The following is a 17,224-nucleotide window of genomic DNA, read 5'->3' as shown; positions in this document are numbered from 1 at the left end:
TCCTGGTCACTCCTAAAGAGAACCTCAACATCTTCATCTCTGCCTCTTGTCTTTTCCTCACTGCTACAGTCTCTAACCCATACAGCATAGCTGGTCTCACTACTGTCTTGTACACCTTTCCTTTGATTCTTGCTGCCACTCTTCTGTCACACAACACTCCTGACACCTTTCTCCACCCACTCCAACCTGCCTGCACTCGCCTCTTCACCTCTTTCCTACACTCCCCATCACACTGGACTGTTGAGCTCCATCATCACACACGGAATTCACTCTCATTGGAACAAAAACTATTTCTTGCACAATTGAGATAAATTAAACATCTATAACTTTTAATCACTTCTTTATGATAGTCCAATATACTGTTTAGGCCTGTTTGCCCACTGATTTCATTGTGACCAGCCTGTTTCCTTTATCAGTTTTATGCAATGTACCGTAACATGCGTACTTTAAGAACAGAAATATACCAAATATCGTGGATTGAACATGTTCATCAAATTTCACAAATGGAGGAGATCAAACCTTGTTTAAATGAACAAGTGTGCTCATTATCGCATAATTTCACCAATAGAGATTTTGATACTTGTTATAGATTCATTCATTCATTCATTTTTTACCGCTTAGTCCCTGGACGGGGTCACGGGGGTGCTGGAGCCAATCCCAGCCGGCAATCGGGCGAAGGCGGGGTACACCCTGGACAGGTCGCCAATCCATCACAGGGCTAACACAGAGACGAACAACCACACACACGCACACACACACACTCCTATGGGCAATTTAGAGACACCAATCAACCTAAGCTGCATGTCTTTGGACTGTGTGAGGAAGCCGGAGTACTTGTTATAGATTATTTGCTAAAAGTGAAGTCCCAGTGTTACTACAAACTAAGCACGCTAATGTCCTTTTCAAGTTGAAGTTTTGTTGTTTGTTTTGTTTTTTCTCCCAATAATGAATCTCTGCCCCCATAGGCTCATATTTCTAAGACTGCCATATGTGAAAAAATAAAGGCCACTGCAGGCTCTCAGCTACACCACAAGAGGGCAGCAGAGGCCTGTTGATCTAAATTCACAACGCATCAAATACAACCAACAGAACGATCTCTCTTCATATATATACTGTATGTATTAACAGTGTACACTCAGGTACCAGACCAGTAACAAATCCTCCCTTCATAGAGGTTAAGTTTCTGCTCAAACTGTTTCAGATAGGTTTTAATTCTGCTGTTGAACTGTATTGTTTTAAACTAATATTTATCAATGAGGCTAGGCTAAATAACAGAAAAACACATCTTTGTATAATGCAGGACAGTTCAACAGCAGCACAAGTTGCAGCCATATTCAGCCATACAGTGTCTTTGTCTTTATATCTCTCTTGCCCTATGAACTCCATATGCAGGAAGTGCTCACTCATGTCTCTCTCTCTCGCCTCTGGTCCACTTCTGCTCTTACTTCTTCATTTCTCTTTTTTTGTCTCCCCCTTCCTCATATTTTATTCCCCCTCCTATGTGATTAAAAGGGTGAGGGGGGTTGTATTTGGTGACTGGGCTGGCCCAGCTCTGCGGGTTAGGTGTTTGGTCTGCCAGTTCTAAATGACTGTGCCTGGCCCAATGAAAGGAGCCAGTGAGGCGGATGCCAGTCTGACCCCAGTGAACATTATTATCCCTGTCAACAGAGGCCATACAATGACTATGCCCAAAGGTAATTGGGACCAAATAAAAGCTGCTGCTGAGCCTCCATAGAAACTTCTATAGAAGCTACTATGTCTATGTGAGTGAGTGTGGATGCTGGAAGAGGGGGTGAATGAGTTTGACTGAACTGGTTACTGTACTGGTATCACCCAGAAGTGGAAAGTAACTGAGGACATCTACTCAGGGACTGAAGCACACTTTTGAATTAATGGCCAGTGTTTTTATTTTGATTACTGATAATTACTGTTGCTCCATTAGGTTTACTCTTAGAGGGAAATGCTGAATTTTGTCTGTGCCCCATTGCCCCTACATTCACTTCATTGAATCCGATGGTGGTACTTAGCAATGCAAAATTTATGATGAGCTCATAAAGTGTAATAGGTAACAGTCAGTGTTTAAACCAGTTATAGATGGACATACTGACAGCATTTTGTGACAAATACCATAACATCCTATACTAGCTTCATATGTACAGTACTTTCATTCTTTGTGTGCAATGGCTATTTTTGATATTTTATTTAAATGGCTATTTTTACACCTTTGTCTTATTATAAAACATCTTAAAATGGTTTACAAATGTAGTAAAATACAGTACAAGTTTGGACTAACAGAAAATAAAAGCAATACTATATTACAGTATCAGAGTCAAATCATCAGAGATAAGAGTATCTTGAGCAAATATTGAGCATACCTCCACATCAGCATCCACTATCAACAAGATAATAGTACACTCAATATCAGAAGATGAACATTTTGTAATACAGGTAATAAGTGGTGTCTGAGCACAGAGGTAGCTTTTGTTGAAAACTATAAAGCCAAACAATATGTCTGTGTCATAATGGGGAACTTTTGTGCTTCCTTTTAACTCTAATGTCAGAGGAGCACATGTGTGAGTATGTGAGAGACTTTGGAAGCTAATTGCTTGGCTGATGTTTGCACATGCACACATACACAAACACAAACACATACAGTAGTAGCTTATGTGTGGAAGACATGCCTCTTCATTAGGTTCATCTATTTTTGCCCATGCCCCTTAGAAAGTCACACCACTGAGTGTGAGACAGACTGAAGGGTACGCGATGTGGTCACTGACCTGAAAGGTACACATTTCATAGAGTTCCTGTGAAAAAGGTTGCTGTGTCTATGCAGGATGTGTTCTATGCTCCTAGACATACACTAAGGGAACAAGGTCACCAAATAACCTTAATTGCTTGGAAATCCTTTTTCTGGACTGAATTTGTGTAATTGGGGAAGATCCACCCCTTACACCTTTATTTGCACGTTATGTTTTTAAATGTTGCAATAGATGAACACCATCATCTGTTGGCCTTTCCCTCCCTGCAGATCATTTCCCATAAGAAGAGCAAGAACTAGTCTGATTAACATCTGTCGAAAGAATAGTACACGATAACCTTTTGCAGGGAGGGAAAACATTTTGCCTTCTTGCTGAGAGTTAGATGAGAAGATCAATACCATTCTTGTGAGTGTATGCTTAATATGTGGTCATGTTCTGCAGCCAGTTAGCTTAGCTTAGCATAAAAACTGGAAACATTCTTAAGCGTCATTTGCATTTTAACAGGCCAACTATCTGAGCTGACTGCTTACAATGAGACTCCCCCAGTCATGTGGAATTCAGCCACAGTTTACATAAAAGTTCTATAGATACCAGCATATCAGTGGTTGTAACGACCAGTGATCTGGAAGCTCTTACACAATGCAAAGCCTCTTGGATTTGTAAATATATCATTCAGATAAGTTTGTCAGAAAGTCCAGTGGGAAATATTTTACTCTTGTTCATGTGTGATTTAGGTTTCTGCAGATTTGGCTTCTATACTCACATGGTTCTCATACTGGCATGCTGCCTTGTACAGCCACGGGCCAGTTTAAGCTTTTAGTGTGCACAAAGGTGAAAGGAGATCCCAGTCTGAATGTGTCTAGCATTTGTCAGAGAATGTCGGTAAAGTGGTCACTCACATCCTGTTTTGATAACGTTGGGAGGGGAGCTGTCATGTGATTAATAAATTACTCTGAGTGTTTATGCAATGATCTAAATCTATGAACAGGCTCAAAAAGACAATATGCACCAGGAATGAAACTATGGTATATTGCATTTTGCAAGTATGTTTTTATAATCTAAAACAGGATTAATCTCTTTGATTCATTGATTTCACACATCAGAGACAATATTGTTTACACCGCCTTTCCTTTATTGGACTATTCTGTGATTTGTGATTGTACCTTTTTAAACAATTTCACTTCATCAAACTAACAATGTTGTAGTAATTTATTCAAGTTTAAGCAGCTGATGCATGAAAAAATGTGACCTGAATAAAGGAGTGAGAGGAAAAACTACTTCACTTGTTGAGGCAGCAGAAGAAATCCCTGCTACCTTTGGCCCAGAGAATCCCCCCGAGATTGCGTTGCTTTGTCTTATATATGTAACAGCGAGAACCAATTAAGTGAATTACGTCTGGAGCCCTAACAGGAAAACCCAAGGGGAGAATGAGAACACAACTGCTCTCCCACAGGCAAATTCCCCTCATCGCGCTCCTCCTCACCACATCCCTCACCTACAGTAATTACCTTTATTTCCTGTACTTTTAACATCTTGGCACCTCCTTACCTTTCTCCTGCTGGATGCACACTGTGGTGAGGAGGTGAGAGGTCTATCACAGTAACAACCTTAGTCTTCCTTAAAAACCACGTTCCTTTCTTTTTCCCTTTAATGAACATGCCTGACAGTCCAGTCCCCCACCCTTATTCCACTCCTCTTCATAATCCCACACCACCCAGCTGTATGGAATAACTTGTTGACTACTTACATACTAACTTTGAAGCTCCTCTAATCATGCTTTATGGTTGTAATATGGAATTGAATATACCCAGAGAGAATTATTCCCCACCCTTTTTCTGTTTTCAAAACTGTTCAGCAAACAGAAGACTTTTTTCCCTGCTGTTTCCTTAACTCCCTCTAGAGCAACAAAACACTTTTTCACATGCTCTGCAGTCCAAATAATGATGAATTGTGATGTCTAAAATCAGCTTTTCCTGGATGTTTCACCATGTTTTATTTTAAACTCCACCAACAGCATCTCTTGTCTCATCATACTGATGTCAAGATCTTTGACTTTTCAGTCACATGCCTTGCTTTCCCTTCTGCTTTTCCCCCATTGAACGTGCCTGAGAAGGCAAAGAGCTAACAAAAGAGCTGACCCACAGAGGGACCTTGCTTGTTTAACCTGCAACTGTGCATTGCAGGGGAAGCAGCTGAGTTTCCCTGTGAGTTTCACATGGGAGTCGACTGGAGCCTATCCGAGCTGACATTGGGCAAGAGGCGGGATACACCCTGGACAGCTTGCCAGTCTATCACAGGGCTGACACTTAAAGACAACCACACACACACACACACTCCTATGGGCAATTTAGAGTTGCCAGTCAACTTAAACTGCATGTCTTTGGACTGTGGGAGGAAGTTGGAGAGAACCCACGCAGGCTGGAAACCAACCTAAACTTATAAAAAGAATGGAGTGCTTTGGTTTATACAGTCTCACCTGAAGGGCAGTTTATGCTGCTGAAAGGCCTGTTTACAAGTTGCTTGGACAAAGGTCAGCCTGTGACTAATGGCTTCCGTTTTCCGCCTATCAGAGGCTGCGGTTATCTCTCCAGTGCATTGTGGGGAAGTGCCTCTTGCTTAGCACGTCTCCATGTCCATCAGGCCAACTTTCCTGATGGCCTATTGTTTTTTTTTTTTTGTAATTAAATGTTTCCTAAGTCATGTCCAAACTGTCTGCACTCATTCTTGATTAAATGTAACATAACGTACTTAATGTATATATAGCATAGAACATGAACCAATGCACATATTACAACCCTAACATATTATTGTGACGCTGTAGCATTATTTAGCATTGTCTAAAATCAGGTATGTATTTGTTCAGTAGTAAAAAAAAAGTAGACAGAGCTTTTCTTCCTGACAAACTTTAAGCCTCATGCTTTCATATTTCTCAACCTACCAATCTCTGTCTCATACTATTGATAAAAAGTAAGCCATTGAATCTAGACAAACAGCACAGTTTGACCTTTAAACTATCAGCACCATTCAGCCATAGCACCTGCATTAAAAGATCAGTATGTCAGTGTGTGTCTGTCTGTCTTATGACATACAAAGCATAACAAAGCTTTACCTTTCTGTGGTTTTTGTCCACATAGATTTCATGATATCTCACAGTGCAGTGCAACAGACAGGCCACTGTGTTGTCTGACACAAGTGAGTGAATTGTTCTTCAGACACAAAGGCAGAGTTCAGACTAAAATGTCTGCAATCACCCCTGAATGTCCCAGCATGCCTCTTCAGTGGGTCGGTCTTTTACATAGTTTCATTCATCCTCTATACCGCTCATTCCCAAACGGGGTTGCTGGAGCCAATCCCAGCCGGCAATTGGGTGAAGGTGGGGTACACCCTGGACAGGTCGCCAGTCCATCGCAGGGCCCATAGTTTCATTTTATTATTATACAGCTTATTGAAATTATCCTTTTAAGGATGTTCACGTATTGTATTTTGATTTTGATTATGTAAAACATTTTTTGGCTTCAATGATTTGATTATGTAGTAATTTAGTATTTGAGGTTAGTTTTCCCTCACAAAAGTTCTGCTCCTGCTCTTAATGATGTGGCCATAAAATAAAACAGCTCTGCATGTTATGGAGTCACTGGGTTCTTTGTGAGGATTGAGCACTAAAATTGCTCGATGTGAACAAACAAACACCATTTGCAATATGCTACTTTCCATCTATCTTAATGCGCTGTATATCCAAGCATCCACATAGATACACAGTGATTTCAAAGCTCACCCCATTCCTCTCTCCCCCCTACCAGCATTTCCCCCTCCAGATTACAGATCACATGTCTTGTCACACAGTAGTCACAGGAGGAGGAGGGAATAAACCCAACACTGTAATGACTTTTGATGGAGCAAAAAAACGCCAACACTGCCTAAGGTTTTATTGCCTAGCCTTCTTTTATCTGTTTTAAATAGTCCCAGTCAGGAAAACATGCTTAGGGATAGAAGTGCTAAATTTGGGTTACAGCTCTAGGGGAAACTATTGTGTAGGGTCTGGTTTGTATAGCCTCACTCTAAAGATTTACACCATCCTTCCTCTGAGCTATGCAGTACAATCACTCTAAGCCAAACAATGCAGAACTCCTGGTGCGGTGACTTGAAAAGCAGTGATTATTTGTGTTGTAATCAAAGGTAAAAATGTATTTCCACGTATACAGTACAAAAGCCTTTAGAACTTGTTTGACTCTATAGATATGCTATATAAAGTGACAATAGTCTGAAAGCACTACCTTTATCAAAATTCTAATTTCAGCTTGACACAGTAATTAAGGCTCATTCCAGGTCAGTGACCCTAGCTAGTAAGCTAAGAATTTTACCCCCACTAACCGTGCAGTCCAGCTGGTCACACATATTAATAAGTCTCAAGATTCTCATACTACTTGACTTTCAGTCTGCATTCTTTAGCTAACCCTGACCTCTGACATCCCGATGGAGTGGCCCAATTCTAAACCTCTGAATAGCTCCCAACATCTCATGGTTTTGTTTTCAAAAAAATAAACAGCAAATAAAATTATTGAATGGGACGGGGAAAAAACTCTGCTATGCAATTTTAAAATAAAGTGCAAACAATTCCGGTGTACTACAAGTTCTGCCGAATGAGTAATGCCACTATCACTGCAACTCAGATGTTTGAGAAACATCAGAAGGACAACTTAAAGGGTTGCATGAACGCTCTGAATAGTCAGATTACTCCTACAGATACGTCGACTGTAACGAGAAGCGTCAGATCCCAAGCGTCTGTTGCAACAGGCTCTATTGAACAATCAGTTGCCAGTATTATGTACACCAGTTGAAAACTACAAGGGCCTAATACAACAGTCCTGTCCTGCAATAAATCCTACATTCATGAAGATGATAATGTTTGCTGTTTGTTTTAAATATTTTAGAGGTTTTTTTTTACTGTGAACATTTTGGAGGCTGCACTTTGTGATGCTGTTGCACTGAATGATACTGATACTGTATGAGTTCACCCCGTGAGGCTGAAGAACAGAAACACCTCTCTGTATCAGATTGCATAGGTATACCTGATAAATTGACAAGAGTGTGTAGTGTATATTAATTGTGTATCAGATTGCATAGGTATACCTGATAATTTGACAAGAGTATGTAGTGTATATTAATATGTGTACAGTGAAAGTGGACAAAGTATGCAGAGTTAAGCAGTAATGACTGTTGATTTGTGGTAATAACATATATGTAAATTGCTAATATTAAAGATTTGGGGTATGGGATTTAATCAAAAAGTCGACACTGCTATTCAGTGTTCCTCCAGGAGTCCCAGACATGTGTTTTAAGGACAATAATAGTCTGTGTGACCAGACAGGGCACAGCTTGCATAACATTCAGAGACTTTTTGATGAAACCAGAGTTCACTCTTAAGTCTATTTGGATTGCGAGGTTTAATGGAAAGAAAGCGCAGTGCATGGCAACTTGCCTCCCCTACGGTTCTGTGAGGCCTTTACTGACATAGTTCTGCCCAGCTGTTTGGTTGCTTGGAGACCGATTTTGGATGGGCACAGGTAGGTGCCGCAGGCCCTGTGGAGAGGACTGAGGTAAGACTGATGGTTGCTCGATGTTTTGAGAGAACGTGGAGGCTGGTCGTCCTAGACTTGATGAGATAGGTGGGGGTTGGTCCCAAGGCCATTCCCATGCCTGCAAGTAAAAACCTAAGTTGATAAACATAGAGTGAGATTTGAGCTGTAGGTACAGACAGGATAGTCTGCTTGTCCTGTTTTTGGTTGCATTTCCCTAAAACCAAGGATATTCAGACTCAACAGCAAACCACAATGAGAAAGTTGACATCAAGATGTATGAAGCTTAGGTAGTGCAGTTTTCTGGCATATCATTTTTGACATAATGATTTACAGTCTTACCATATGAATGTAGAATTTATGGCTAAAAACAGTGTTCAAATGTACATTTCTTAAGGACAAGCATAACATTTGTTCTGACAGGTAAAGCTTAAGGTAGAAAAATGACCATAAAAATACAAATTCTAGCTTTTTAGTGAAATCGCCTGTCTTGAATTTGTTATGTTATAAAAGTCCCTGCTCAGTTCATCTCCTTAATTCAAATGTCACAGTCACACAACTCAATTAAAAGCCATCCTATCATGCAAGGAAACCAACTCTCGCTTTTTAAAACTGTTATCTGTCTATTTATATTTTTTGTGATTCTTGGGTGGAAAAGCCCAGACTCTGTTCTCCACATTGCAGATTGTTGTGACTGAACTTTCACAGCGCCAGACACTACACATCATTCACAAAAATCATATCTCCTTTCTTGTATTTCAGCATCTTTGAATTAAAGAATGAGGCTACTCTTGATGGAAACACTGTTCAAATTGTACTATTGGAGTAGCTTTTTAATGCATTTTGCTAATGCAATATAAAGAATTTATAACTCATAAATCAGTGTTTCTTTCCTCTTGCTGATCCAAACATGGAAGGTGTTTTTGTTTGACAGAGTTTAAGTGAAGGTCAAGCAGAGGATGGGTGTCAACACTACAACTCAAGTGTAGCTTTCCAGATGTTTTGCAAAGGATATGACTTCATTCAACTTAATCTTTGTTAACACAAAACAACCCCAGTGTCAGCAAGATACCTTTGTCTATCAGATCTGAGAACACACACCCACACACTCAAACCCGTGCAAACAGCAGGCAATAATGGGAAAAATCAGCAGTTTGTGGTGCATGAGTATTGTGTGAGTCACTTTCAGTGACATACAGTACTGTATTTGCCATTTTTTCTATATACCTCTGTGCATTTTCTTGTATATGTTCCACATAAAATAGTCAACTTTGAGAACTGACCACAATGAATCTCACAAATACAGTTCATCCTGGGGTCCTTTTGTTTTCATTTTGTCATTCTCTGCCAGTTAGGTCTCAGCAGGCCTCTCACTATCTTCCTCCTTCCTGAGCAGTTTCCTAATTTGCACTCTGAAATCACTCTGCCGGTGTAACATCCGCCTCCATCAGCTGTGTGCAGCAGAGAAAGATCAGGACCTTTCCTCTAGAGTAGAAAACCTCCCTTTCTATCCCATTAGGTCTTAGGCTAAAACATATTATTTCAGATGGTCAAAGAGGATCTCTGCCTCACTGTCCATGTCTGTATATTTTTGCAACAGTATTTTACAGCTTTACTTATTTACTGTATATACTGAAACTGCAACTCATGGGAAAAATTACACTTACACTTACACTTACAGAATGTGGCTGACATTCCATTGAACTGTCTTTTCAGTTTCCAAGTCATAATTTAGACCATGAGGACACACTATGGACCATCAAATCAAGAGATGAAACAGGGAGGTGGAGATCTGCCTCGCTCCCCGCAGTTATTCAAACAAAGTGACGGGTATGCCTGTGGATCACAACTGTTGCACCTGTAAGTCAATCTGTAGCAGATGTGATCTTTTCTCTCTGACTGTGAGAAAATAATCTTGTTTTTAGAGTACTTTTATAATGTGCATAAAGAATCCACTGCATTTTGAGCAGTATGCACGAAGAAAAGCAGCATCTCCTCAGTTTAAGTTGATCAAGATGTTTTTTCTTTCCCAGCCACAGATGTGATGGCGCCTAGTACTTAGGCACAAGACCCAGAAGCTAACTAGCACCTAATATGGAAACATTACCTGGTCCCAGGTTTTCTGGGTGTCAGTTAGTCTGTGGTAATTTGATAAAACATAACTTTATTTAGGAAATTACACTTGTTAGGCACATTATATACTCATTACAGATTATGACACAGGACCTCAGGGATACAAGAATATATAATCATGCAAGGCACTGTACTTTAAATCTGAGTGCAATCAAATGACAAAAAAAAAAAAACCACTGCAATGTCAAGTTTCTTATCTTTTGTTGTGTATGAGAAAGTGTGTATAAATAAGTGTATAAAGAAATGTGTACCTCGATCTGCTTCAGACTGGTGCTGTGTTATTTTCCCAAGGGTCACATAGGTTATAGTGGTTATAGCCTGTTGTTCATAAATTGTTCATAAAGCATAGTGAAGTACATGTCACATCAAAAACACAGTGACAAGTGATACATTTATACAACTCTGACCTTTGCTAGACCACTGTGATATTTTCATCCACTTGGCATCGCCCCAAAAGTTAAAATACTGTATATCCAGTACCATTGTCCGAGCAGAGGATAACAAGAGTGTTGGCCCACGCTTTCACCTGTTTGGACAATTAGTTCCAACCAGTGCAATAATCTCCGTTTCCTGTCATGGAAAGTGGCCACTGCCTCTGGAACAATCCCCTCAGCACACAGAAACACATGCTTGACCAGTGGCCAAAGGGTGGGGATGTCTGTGGGGATGACCTGTAATGTTTTTAGTTTCTCCATGTACATACAGTAAAACTGCCAATACATGAGCAACGGAAAGTGTTCAACCTCCCAACAGGAAGTTGGGACACATTTCTTCACTGACCTCTCTACATGATGCTCTCACTACTACTGAAGTGTTCACATTCTTCAAAGAGTCCCTGCCAGCACACATCATATGTCATCCCTGTTTGCATCTTGACCTTTAGGTCAGGAATGTGTTTGGACCCTTTTGTCCTCTAATCAAAATAAGGAAGCATAAAAAACGTACTGAAGCAAAAGTACTTGGAAAAAACAGAGCTTGTGTGGAATAATTACAGCAACATTCACCAAGCACCATGTCCTCAGGGATAAACCAGCCAACAATTAACATTCAATTAACACACAGAGAACATTTTTGACATATTTTCATTCATTTTATTCAAATCACCACAATAACTCCAAATGTGTCATGTTGGAGAACAGAAATTTGATGTTGGCAACACAGTGAAGATAAATGAATAAGAAGAGCAGAACATGCTAACACTGTAGCATGGTCACTTGCTCACTGAACTGAGCCTGTCATCCAGCAATCCATCCAATGAGGGGGCTCAAGGGAGTCCATCATGCCTCCTTTACGTACGTCCTCACTGCGACCACATCTCCCATTATGCATTTCTGTGGGAAAGGGAGAGATCAGGTGAGGTGTGAAGACTGAAAAAGGTGCAGCTGTAAAGAAGGTGAAGGTGAATTCCTGCATACATTATGAGTTAGGGGAGTTATTACACATAGGCTACTCTACCATAAATTTCTATAATAAGTGTTAATACTGAATTAAAACAGTTAATAATACAATATAGAGTCTCCTATAGGAGTGTCTGTGGTTTTTAAGTGTTTAGTGACTGTATAGTTTCCTCCATTAGACTAGAATTACACTTACATGAAGATGCAGATACATACAACACTTGTATTGGCAGTCTATAAATTACAGCTTAATCATCAAATTAAAAGGCTGTGATGTACATAGTAAAAATTCAAGGATATGTGTGAGTGATGAAGTCATTTTACAAATGGATTTATTTATTCTGGAGAAACAAAACTCTCACCGCTATCAATTTCCCATCTGAGATCTCCCTCTCGATATTCGTTTCTTTGCCATCCCAGCTCTGTTTCTGCACAAGTTTACCGTTCTCCAGGGTCACCACGGTCTGCAGCGCACAGAACAGAGAAACCCCGTTAATTCCTGCACATAACAGGCGTTGTGATTGTGTTTTCTGCCCCTCAGACCACACTAACCCTCGTCTTCCTGTCGTCGGCGGTCGTCTCATCAAATGGCTCGTTGAGCTTGAATTTCATTTCAACAGTTTTGAAGGTACTCTGAGACTTCATACATATAATCCCTTGGTCTTCCACAGTCACTATCAAATTGGGTTTGGTCCGGTTGCCCACCTGCCGGGTTGCAAATCCCACACCTGCAAAGAGGGAAGGCTGGAGCATCAAAGTGCATCGAATAGAATATACATGAAGCTTCTGAAAGTAGAGGAGCAAATTCAGATGCTGACTGATAATATTTTAATCATTAAAATATTTTAATATCAAACAGCCAAAGAAACTTTGTTTCATTATTCCCATAGGCTATTACATCTTTAGTAGTTTACTTTACAATTAACATAGCAATAAAGTTAGCGTTATGTCGGAATTATAGCCTAAACCAAAAAAAGCATAACGTTTCAGTACATTTAGCAGGTGACAACATTATACCACACATGCTCCTACCAATTGCTTTCATGTAGTCATCAAAGTTCTCGCTGGAAACCATTTTCCATGTCCCAACAAACTTCTCAACCATGTTTGGAGTTTCTGATAAGATACCCTCAAGAACAGCGGATCGACTATGTGCTCAAATCTCCTTCACTATGGGAACAGAGCGCTTTTAAAGGGCCAGCCTGTCGCTCAGCAGCGCGGTAGGAACCAATCACAGCCCGCAACGTCACAGTATAGAACTTCCTGCCCCTAGCCCCCCAGTTATTAGCATCTATAGCTAAATAGGTTTTCTCATCTGCCCCTAGCCCCCCAGCTATTAGCATCTATAGCTAAATGGGTTTTCTCATCTGCCCCTAGCCCCCCAGTTATTAGCATCTATAGCTAAATAGGTTTTCTCATCTGCCCCTAGCCCCCCAGCTATTAGCATCTATAGCTAAATAGGTTTTCTCATTAGGAGGTTTTGAATGGAATTTTTCACCGAAAGGTGCGGCACCTTCATGTTTTTAAAACATTTTAAGCTAATTGTGTACGTACCATCCCTTTGGATATAAAATGTTTTCTTTTTAGATAAGCCATTAAACATATCCAAGTTGACAAGTTGTCAAAAAAATAATCTTTTTGTCTGATTAGATTGTCAGCAGCATATTTGTAGAAATAAGGGGTTAAACAATGTCAACCAAAATCCATATATTAACAATCTACTAACATTTAAGACTACAGATTTTTATTAAAACCATTTATTGATTTATTAACACTAATACTGTGGACCAAATTGCTAATTAGAAAGTGAGAAACCAATTAGTATTTAATAATGAACTACTATTATTACAAAAAAAAAAAAGAATTAACACCAGATACAGATTTTTTTTACAGCTTCACGATTCAAAATATGTTCACATTACTGGCTCATAACTGTACTATTAATAAATATTTACAAATGAAGCTGCAGTTACACCTTAAAACATTTTACAAAGGATACTTAAATGGCAAATAATAACCAATTTTACTTGGAGTGTTATTTAGCTCATCAAGCCCATCATAAACATATTTCAATTTAACAGCAAAAGTGATGAAAACACACTTTCTCTGTGAAAAACATGAATGCAATAGTTTTTGAAAGATGCTAATTGAACAAAGGATAGTTGAGGGGACAAGACTTCAGTCAGGCCAATCTGTGCCTTACTCCTCTTTCTTTTCAGCAGGGCTGCATCTAAGACTGTGCAAAATTACATTTAAGCCTGCTGTGTCAAAGGTTGGAGCTTGCATAATGTTCACACAAATGCTGGAATGTTCTTTTTTTATCAAGAAAATTGGACATTATGCAAGGACACAGCATGGCCCCATGCTGCTGACAGCACATTTTTAGTACTTAGAGCATTCTTCAGTCTTCAGTATAGAGAACATAAGCATAAATGATGGCGATTTCCAGACTACTTCGTCTTAAGATGAAGGTCTTCGTTTTTTTTTTTTTTCTCCACTTTTGACTGTAGTAAATTGTATTTCATAATTACAACAAAGACCATCTGGCTGGATTTTATTCTTAAATGGCAGATGAATTTGGAACGTGACTCAAGAAGAAAAGGGGTAACTCACTCAATGTTACATCACAATCAATAGAGTGGCTTCAGCAAATCAAAGTTCAAAGATCAGAAAACCTACATTTAATGAAATTCTTTTATTACTACATTTAATGAAATTCTTTTATTACAGAGATCCAACAATATACACAGATAAATACAGATATATTCAACAAGCAATGATCACTTCTTCATTGCAGCTTTTGTCTGTGGGTCCTTGTCTATGCAGCGTGACTGAAATGCACTCAGCATCTCCCGACTGGTCAGATTTGCACCCTTCATCACCAGTCTGTCTCCATCTACTGTATCAGAGAAAGAAAATGACACAGTGAGATGACTCATAAAGCCACAATCACTTGTTATCCTTGACTTATCCTGTATAAGGAGTACAAGAAGCAAAAGGGTGAAAAGTTAACTCTTAGCAAAAGTCAAGTAAGACACAATAGGCTTCTTTCATACAATGCTCTGCTGACCTTTGGCAGACACTGACTCATTGTGTGAGTGATACTGCATTGTACGAGCGAGTCTGTACTCTTTTCTTGCTATTTTTTCCCCAATAGCTCATTTTTAACTGTAATTTAATGTGTCAAAAGTTTATATTTTGTTTTAAAGTATGCTTCAGTTTGAGGTTACATAAAGACCAAACTGCGAGGCCTCTCTCCGATAATTAGTGAACCTTGGACATGTAGTTACTTTCTAGAATATGAATGAGGGTTTAACTTACCCCGCTTCACGGGTTTAAGTTACCTCCGTTTCTGAAACCGAAAACTCCGAGTTGCCCTCATTTTGGGGTTAACAAACTCTGAGTTTCGACAAAACCGCATTCTTGAAATAGGCCCCTGGCCTTCTCTGAGCCCACCAAGGCCAGAAACTCCCTGTGGGGCAACAGCTGTAGATTTCAGACTGACCACAGTACAAAGTGTAAAAATAACAACAGGGCTCACACTGTGCTAAATCTGGGTATACATTCTTTTTTATCCATACCAACACCATTCAAAATCACAATTTTTAGAGCCATATTTAAAACTGAATATTAAGCTATCCAAGAGCAATTTTTTATTAATCACAGGAGATGGTTAAAATAAAAAAATAAACATGTTGTGGAGGAATCAGTATACAACACACTATAAAGCCCTTCGCTGTGAAGTTTTCACTACAGTGACTTTCTACCATGAAAAAGCAGGGCCTGTGCTTTATCCAGAGAAATGGGAGCACTGGCTCCATAAGGAGAAGGTGCTGTTTAGAGCCTAAGATATATGGTTTTAGTCGTTTATTAAAAACAAACAAAACAAAAAAAACCCCACAACATTCTCTGGTTCCAGCTTTTCAAATTGCAGTATTTGATGCTTGTTTTTTACATGTATAATACTAAACAGAACAGGTTTGGGACTTTAGGTCAACCCCTCCTATACTCTAGGTGAGGTGTAGCCCTAGTTTCTGTCTCTCCATTCAATACTTCTAAGACATTTCAGCCATCTCTACCTATCGTAACGGTATAACCACACTGTGCTGCTACTTTAGTGGAACAGCTTACTAGGACACTTAACCTTTGTTAAAGTTCTTATTTACATGTAAGCTTTTCCTCCTACACAATAAAAGGGCACTAGTCAATGCTGTACACTGCCCTCAAGTCTGCTGGCGGCGACTGCTGTTAGCAAACACTGTCAGTAGCCGCGCAGTGACACATTACTGCTGTCATCCACACTGCAGTCACACTAAACGACATTTCAGCAGAACAAGATAACATTCAAGCACTTCTTACCGTGTGGACCTGACATTGGATTCAAATGGACAAAAGTTAATCGCTATTTTTTTCACAGCCTTCAGCACTACAGGTGCGGTCCTGGAAGCCGCCATGTTTTCTGTTGTGACCTTCCACCTCGACAGAAGGTGGTGCTGCCCATGTCGACCACTAGGGGGCACCAGAGGATAATAACTCACTACTGATAGGTAGTTGACTGGGAAATACAAATAATGTGCAAACTTGTCAAGAACAGGGACATGTTGTTATAAAAACTTATAAAACTTTTTTAAAGCCACGCAGGCATAATAAACAGTGTCTTTTTCTTCCTCAAAATCTTTCAACATCCTTTACAAAGTTTGATTTGCATCTTGTTTTTTGCTCATTGAGAGTTGGTGCATTAACGTTTGTGAGGCAAGGCATGACATTTATTGGATGTGATGATGTTAAACCTTATGTATAAATGCATCTCCAACATGGGGTCTAGAAGAAGTGATGTCAGTACTGAGACCTGCTGTTTTGGTTGTTGAATATCAGACTTTGTTGCTTGGACTTCTGCAGGTATCAATGAGCACTCAGTATTAATTTAATAACACTGGCATTTTATTATATAATATATTAATATAATAATTAATATAAATCATATATAATATATTATTATATATTATACATAATAATATTATATAGCATTATTAGAAATGAAAAAATAGTGCCGTGCAGCCCTATTCAGTAATGAACTTTTTCCACTCAACCATAGCCTTTTTATATGAAGAAGTCATGTCCTTGTCATGGATGGCATCCAAGAGGACTTCTGTCTGGAGCACAGAGAGCAGTGTGGCAATACACTTAGGATATGTGAGGTGAAAGGCATAATAACATGCCATGAGATACATCACGCTAGTATAGATGTCCTCTTTCGGGAAGGTCACCACAGGCATGGTTCCAATGGCCAGTAAGCAATTGGTTTCACAGACAATCACGACAGGACTGAAGAGTGGTCTCGTCTGAAGAAAGGTGTTCG

At 39.5% G+C, this 17,224-nt stretch overlaps 3 protein-coding genes across 3 annotated transcripts in view; all 3 read right to left on the bottom strand.

Annotated features, from left to right (window-relative positions):
- The window catches only part of dtnbp1b (dystrobrevin binding protein 1b), a 555,482-nt gene that overhangs the window by 218,846 nt on the left and 319,412 nt on the right, over window positions 1-17,224 (bottom strand). The gene's annotated exons all lie outside the window — the stretch shown is intronic.
- On the bottom strand, window positions 11,537-13,048 carry fabp4a (fatty acid binding protein 4a). Its single transcript, XM_020597570.1, has 4 exons — window positions 12,898-13,048; window positions 12,418-12,593; window positions 12,228-12,329; window positions 11,537-11,799 (listed from the first exon to the last, which is right to left on the bottom strand). Exons 1-4 carry the CDS (start codon window positions 12,968-12,970, stop codon window positions 11,746-11,748), a joined length of 405 nt encoding a protein of 134 aa, XP_020453226.1. The 5' UTR covers window positions 12,971-13,048; the 3' UTR covers window positions 11,537-11,745.
- On the bottom strand, window positions 14,572-16,413 carry mrpl53 (mitochondrial ribosomal protein L53). The gene is made up of 3 exons (XM_020597486.1): window positions 16,225-16,413; window positions 15,265-15,337; window positions 14,572-14,870 (listed from the first exon to the last, which is right to left on the bottom strand). The coding sequence occupies exons 1-3, from the start codon at window positions 16,317-16,319 to the stop codon at window positions 14,646-14,648; spliced, it is 393 nt and encodes a 130-aa protein (XP_020453142.1). The 5' UTR covers window positions 16,320-16,413; the 3' UTR covers window positions 14,572-14,645.

The sequence above is a fragment of the Monopterus albus genome, unplaced genomic scaffold (genome assembly GCF_001952655.1).
Source record: "Monopterus albus unplaced genomic scaffold, M_albus_1.0 scaffold34.1, whole genome shotgun sequence".
NCBI lineage: Eukaryota > Metazoa > Chordata > Actinopteri > Synbranchiformes > Synbranchidae > Monopterus > Monopterus albus.
Note: the sequence above shows the minus strand (reverse complement) of the source record. Positions and strands in the feature narration are given on the sequence as shown.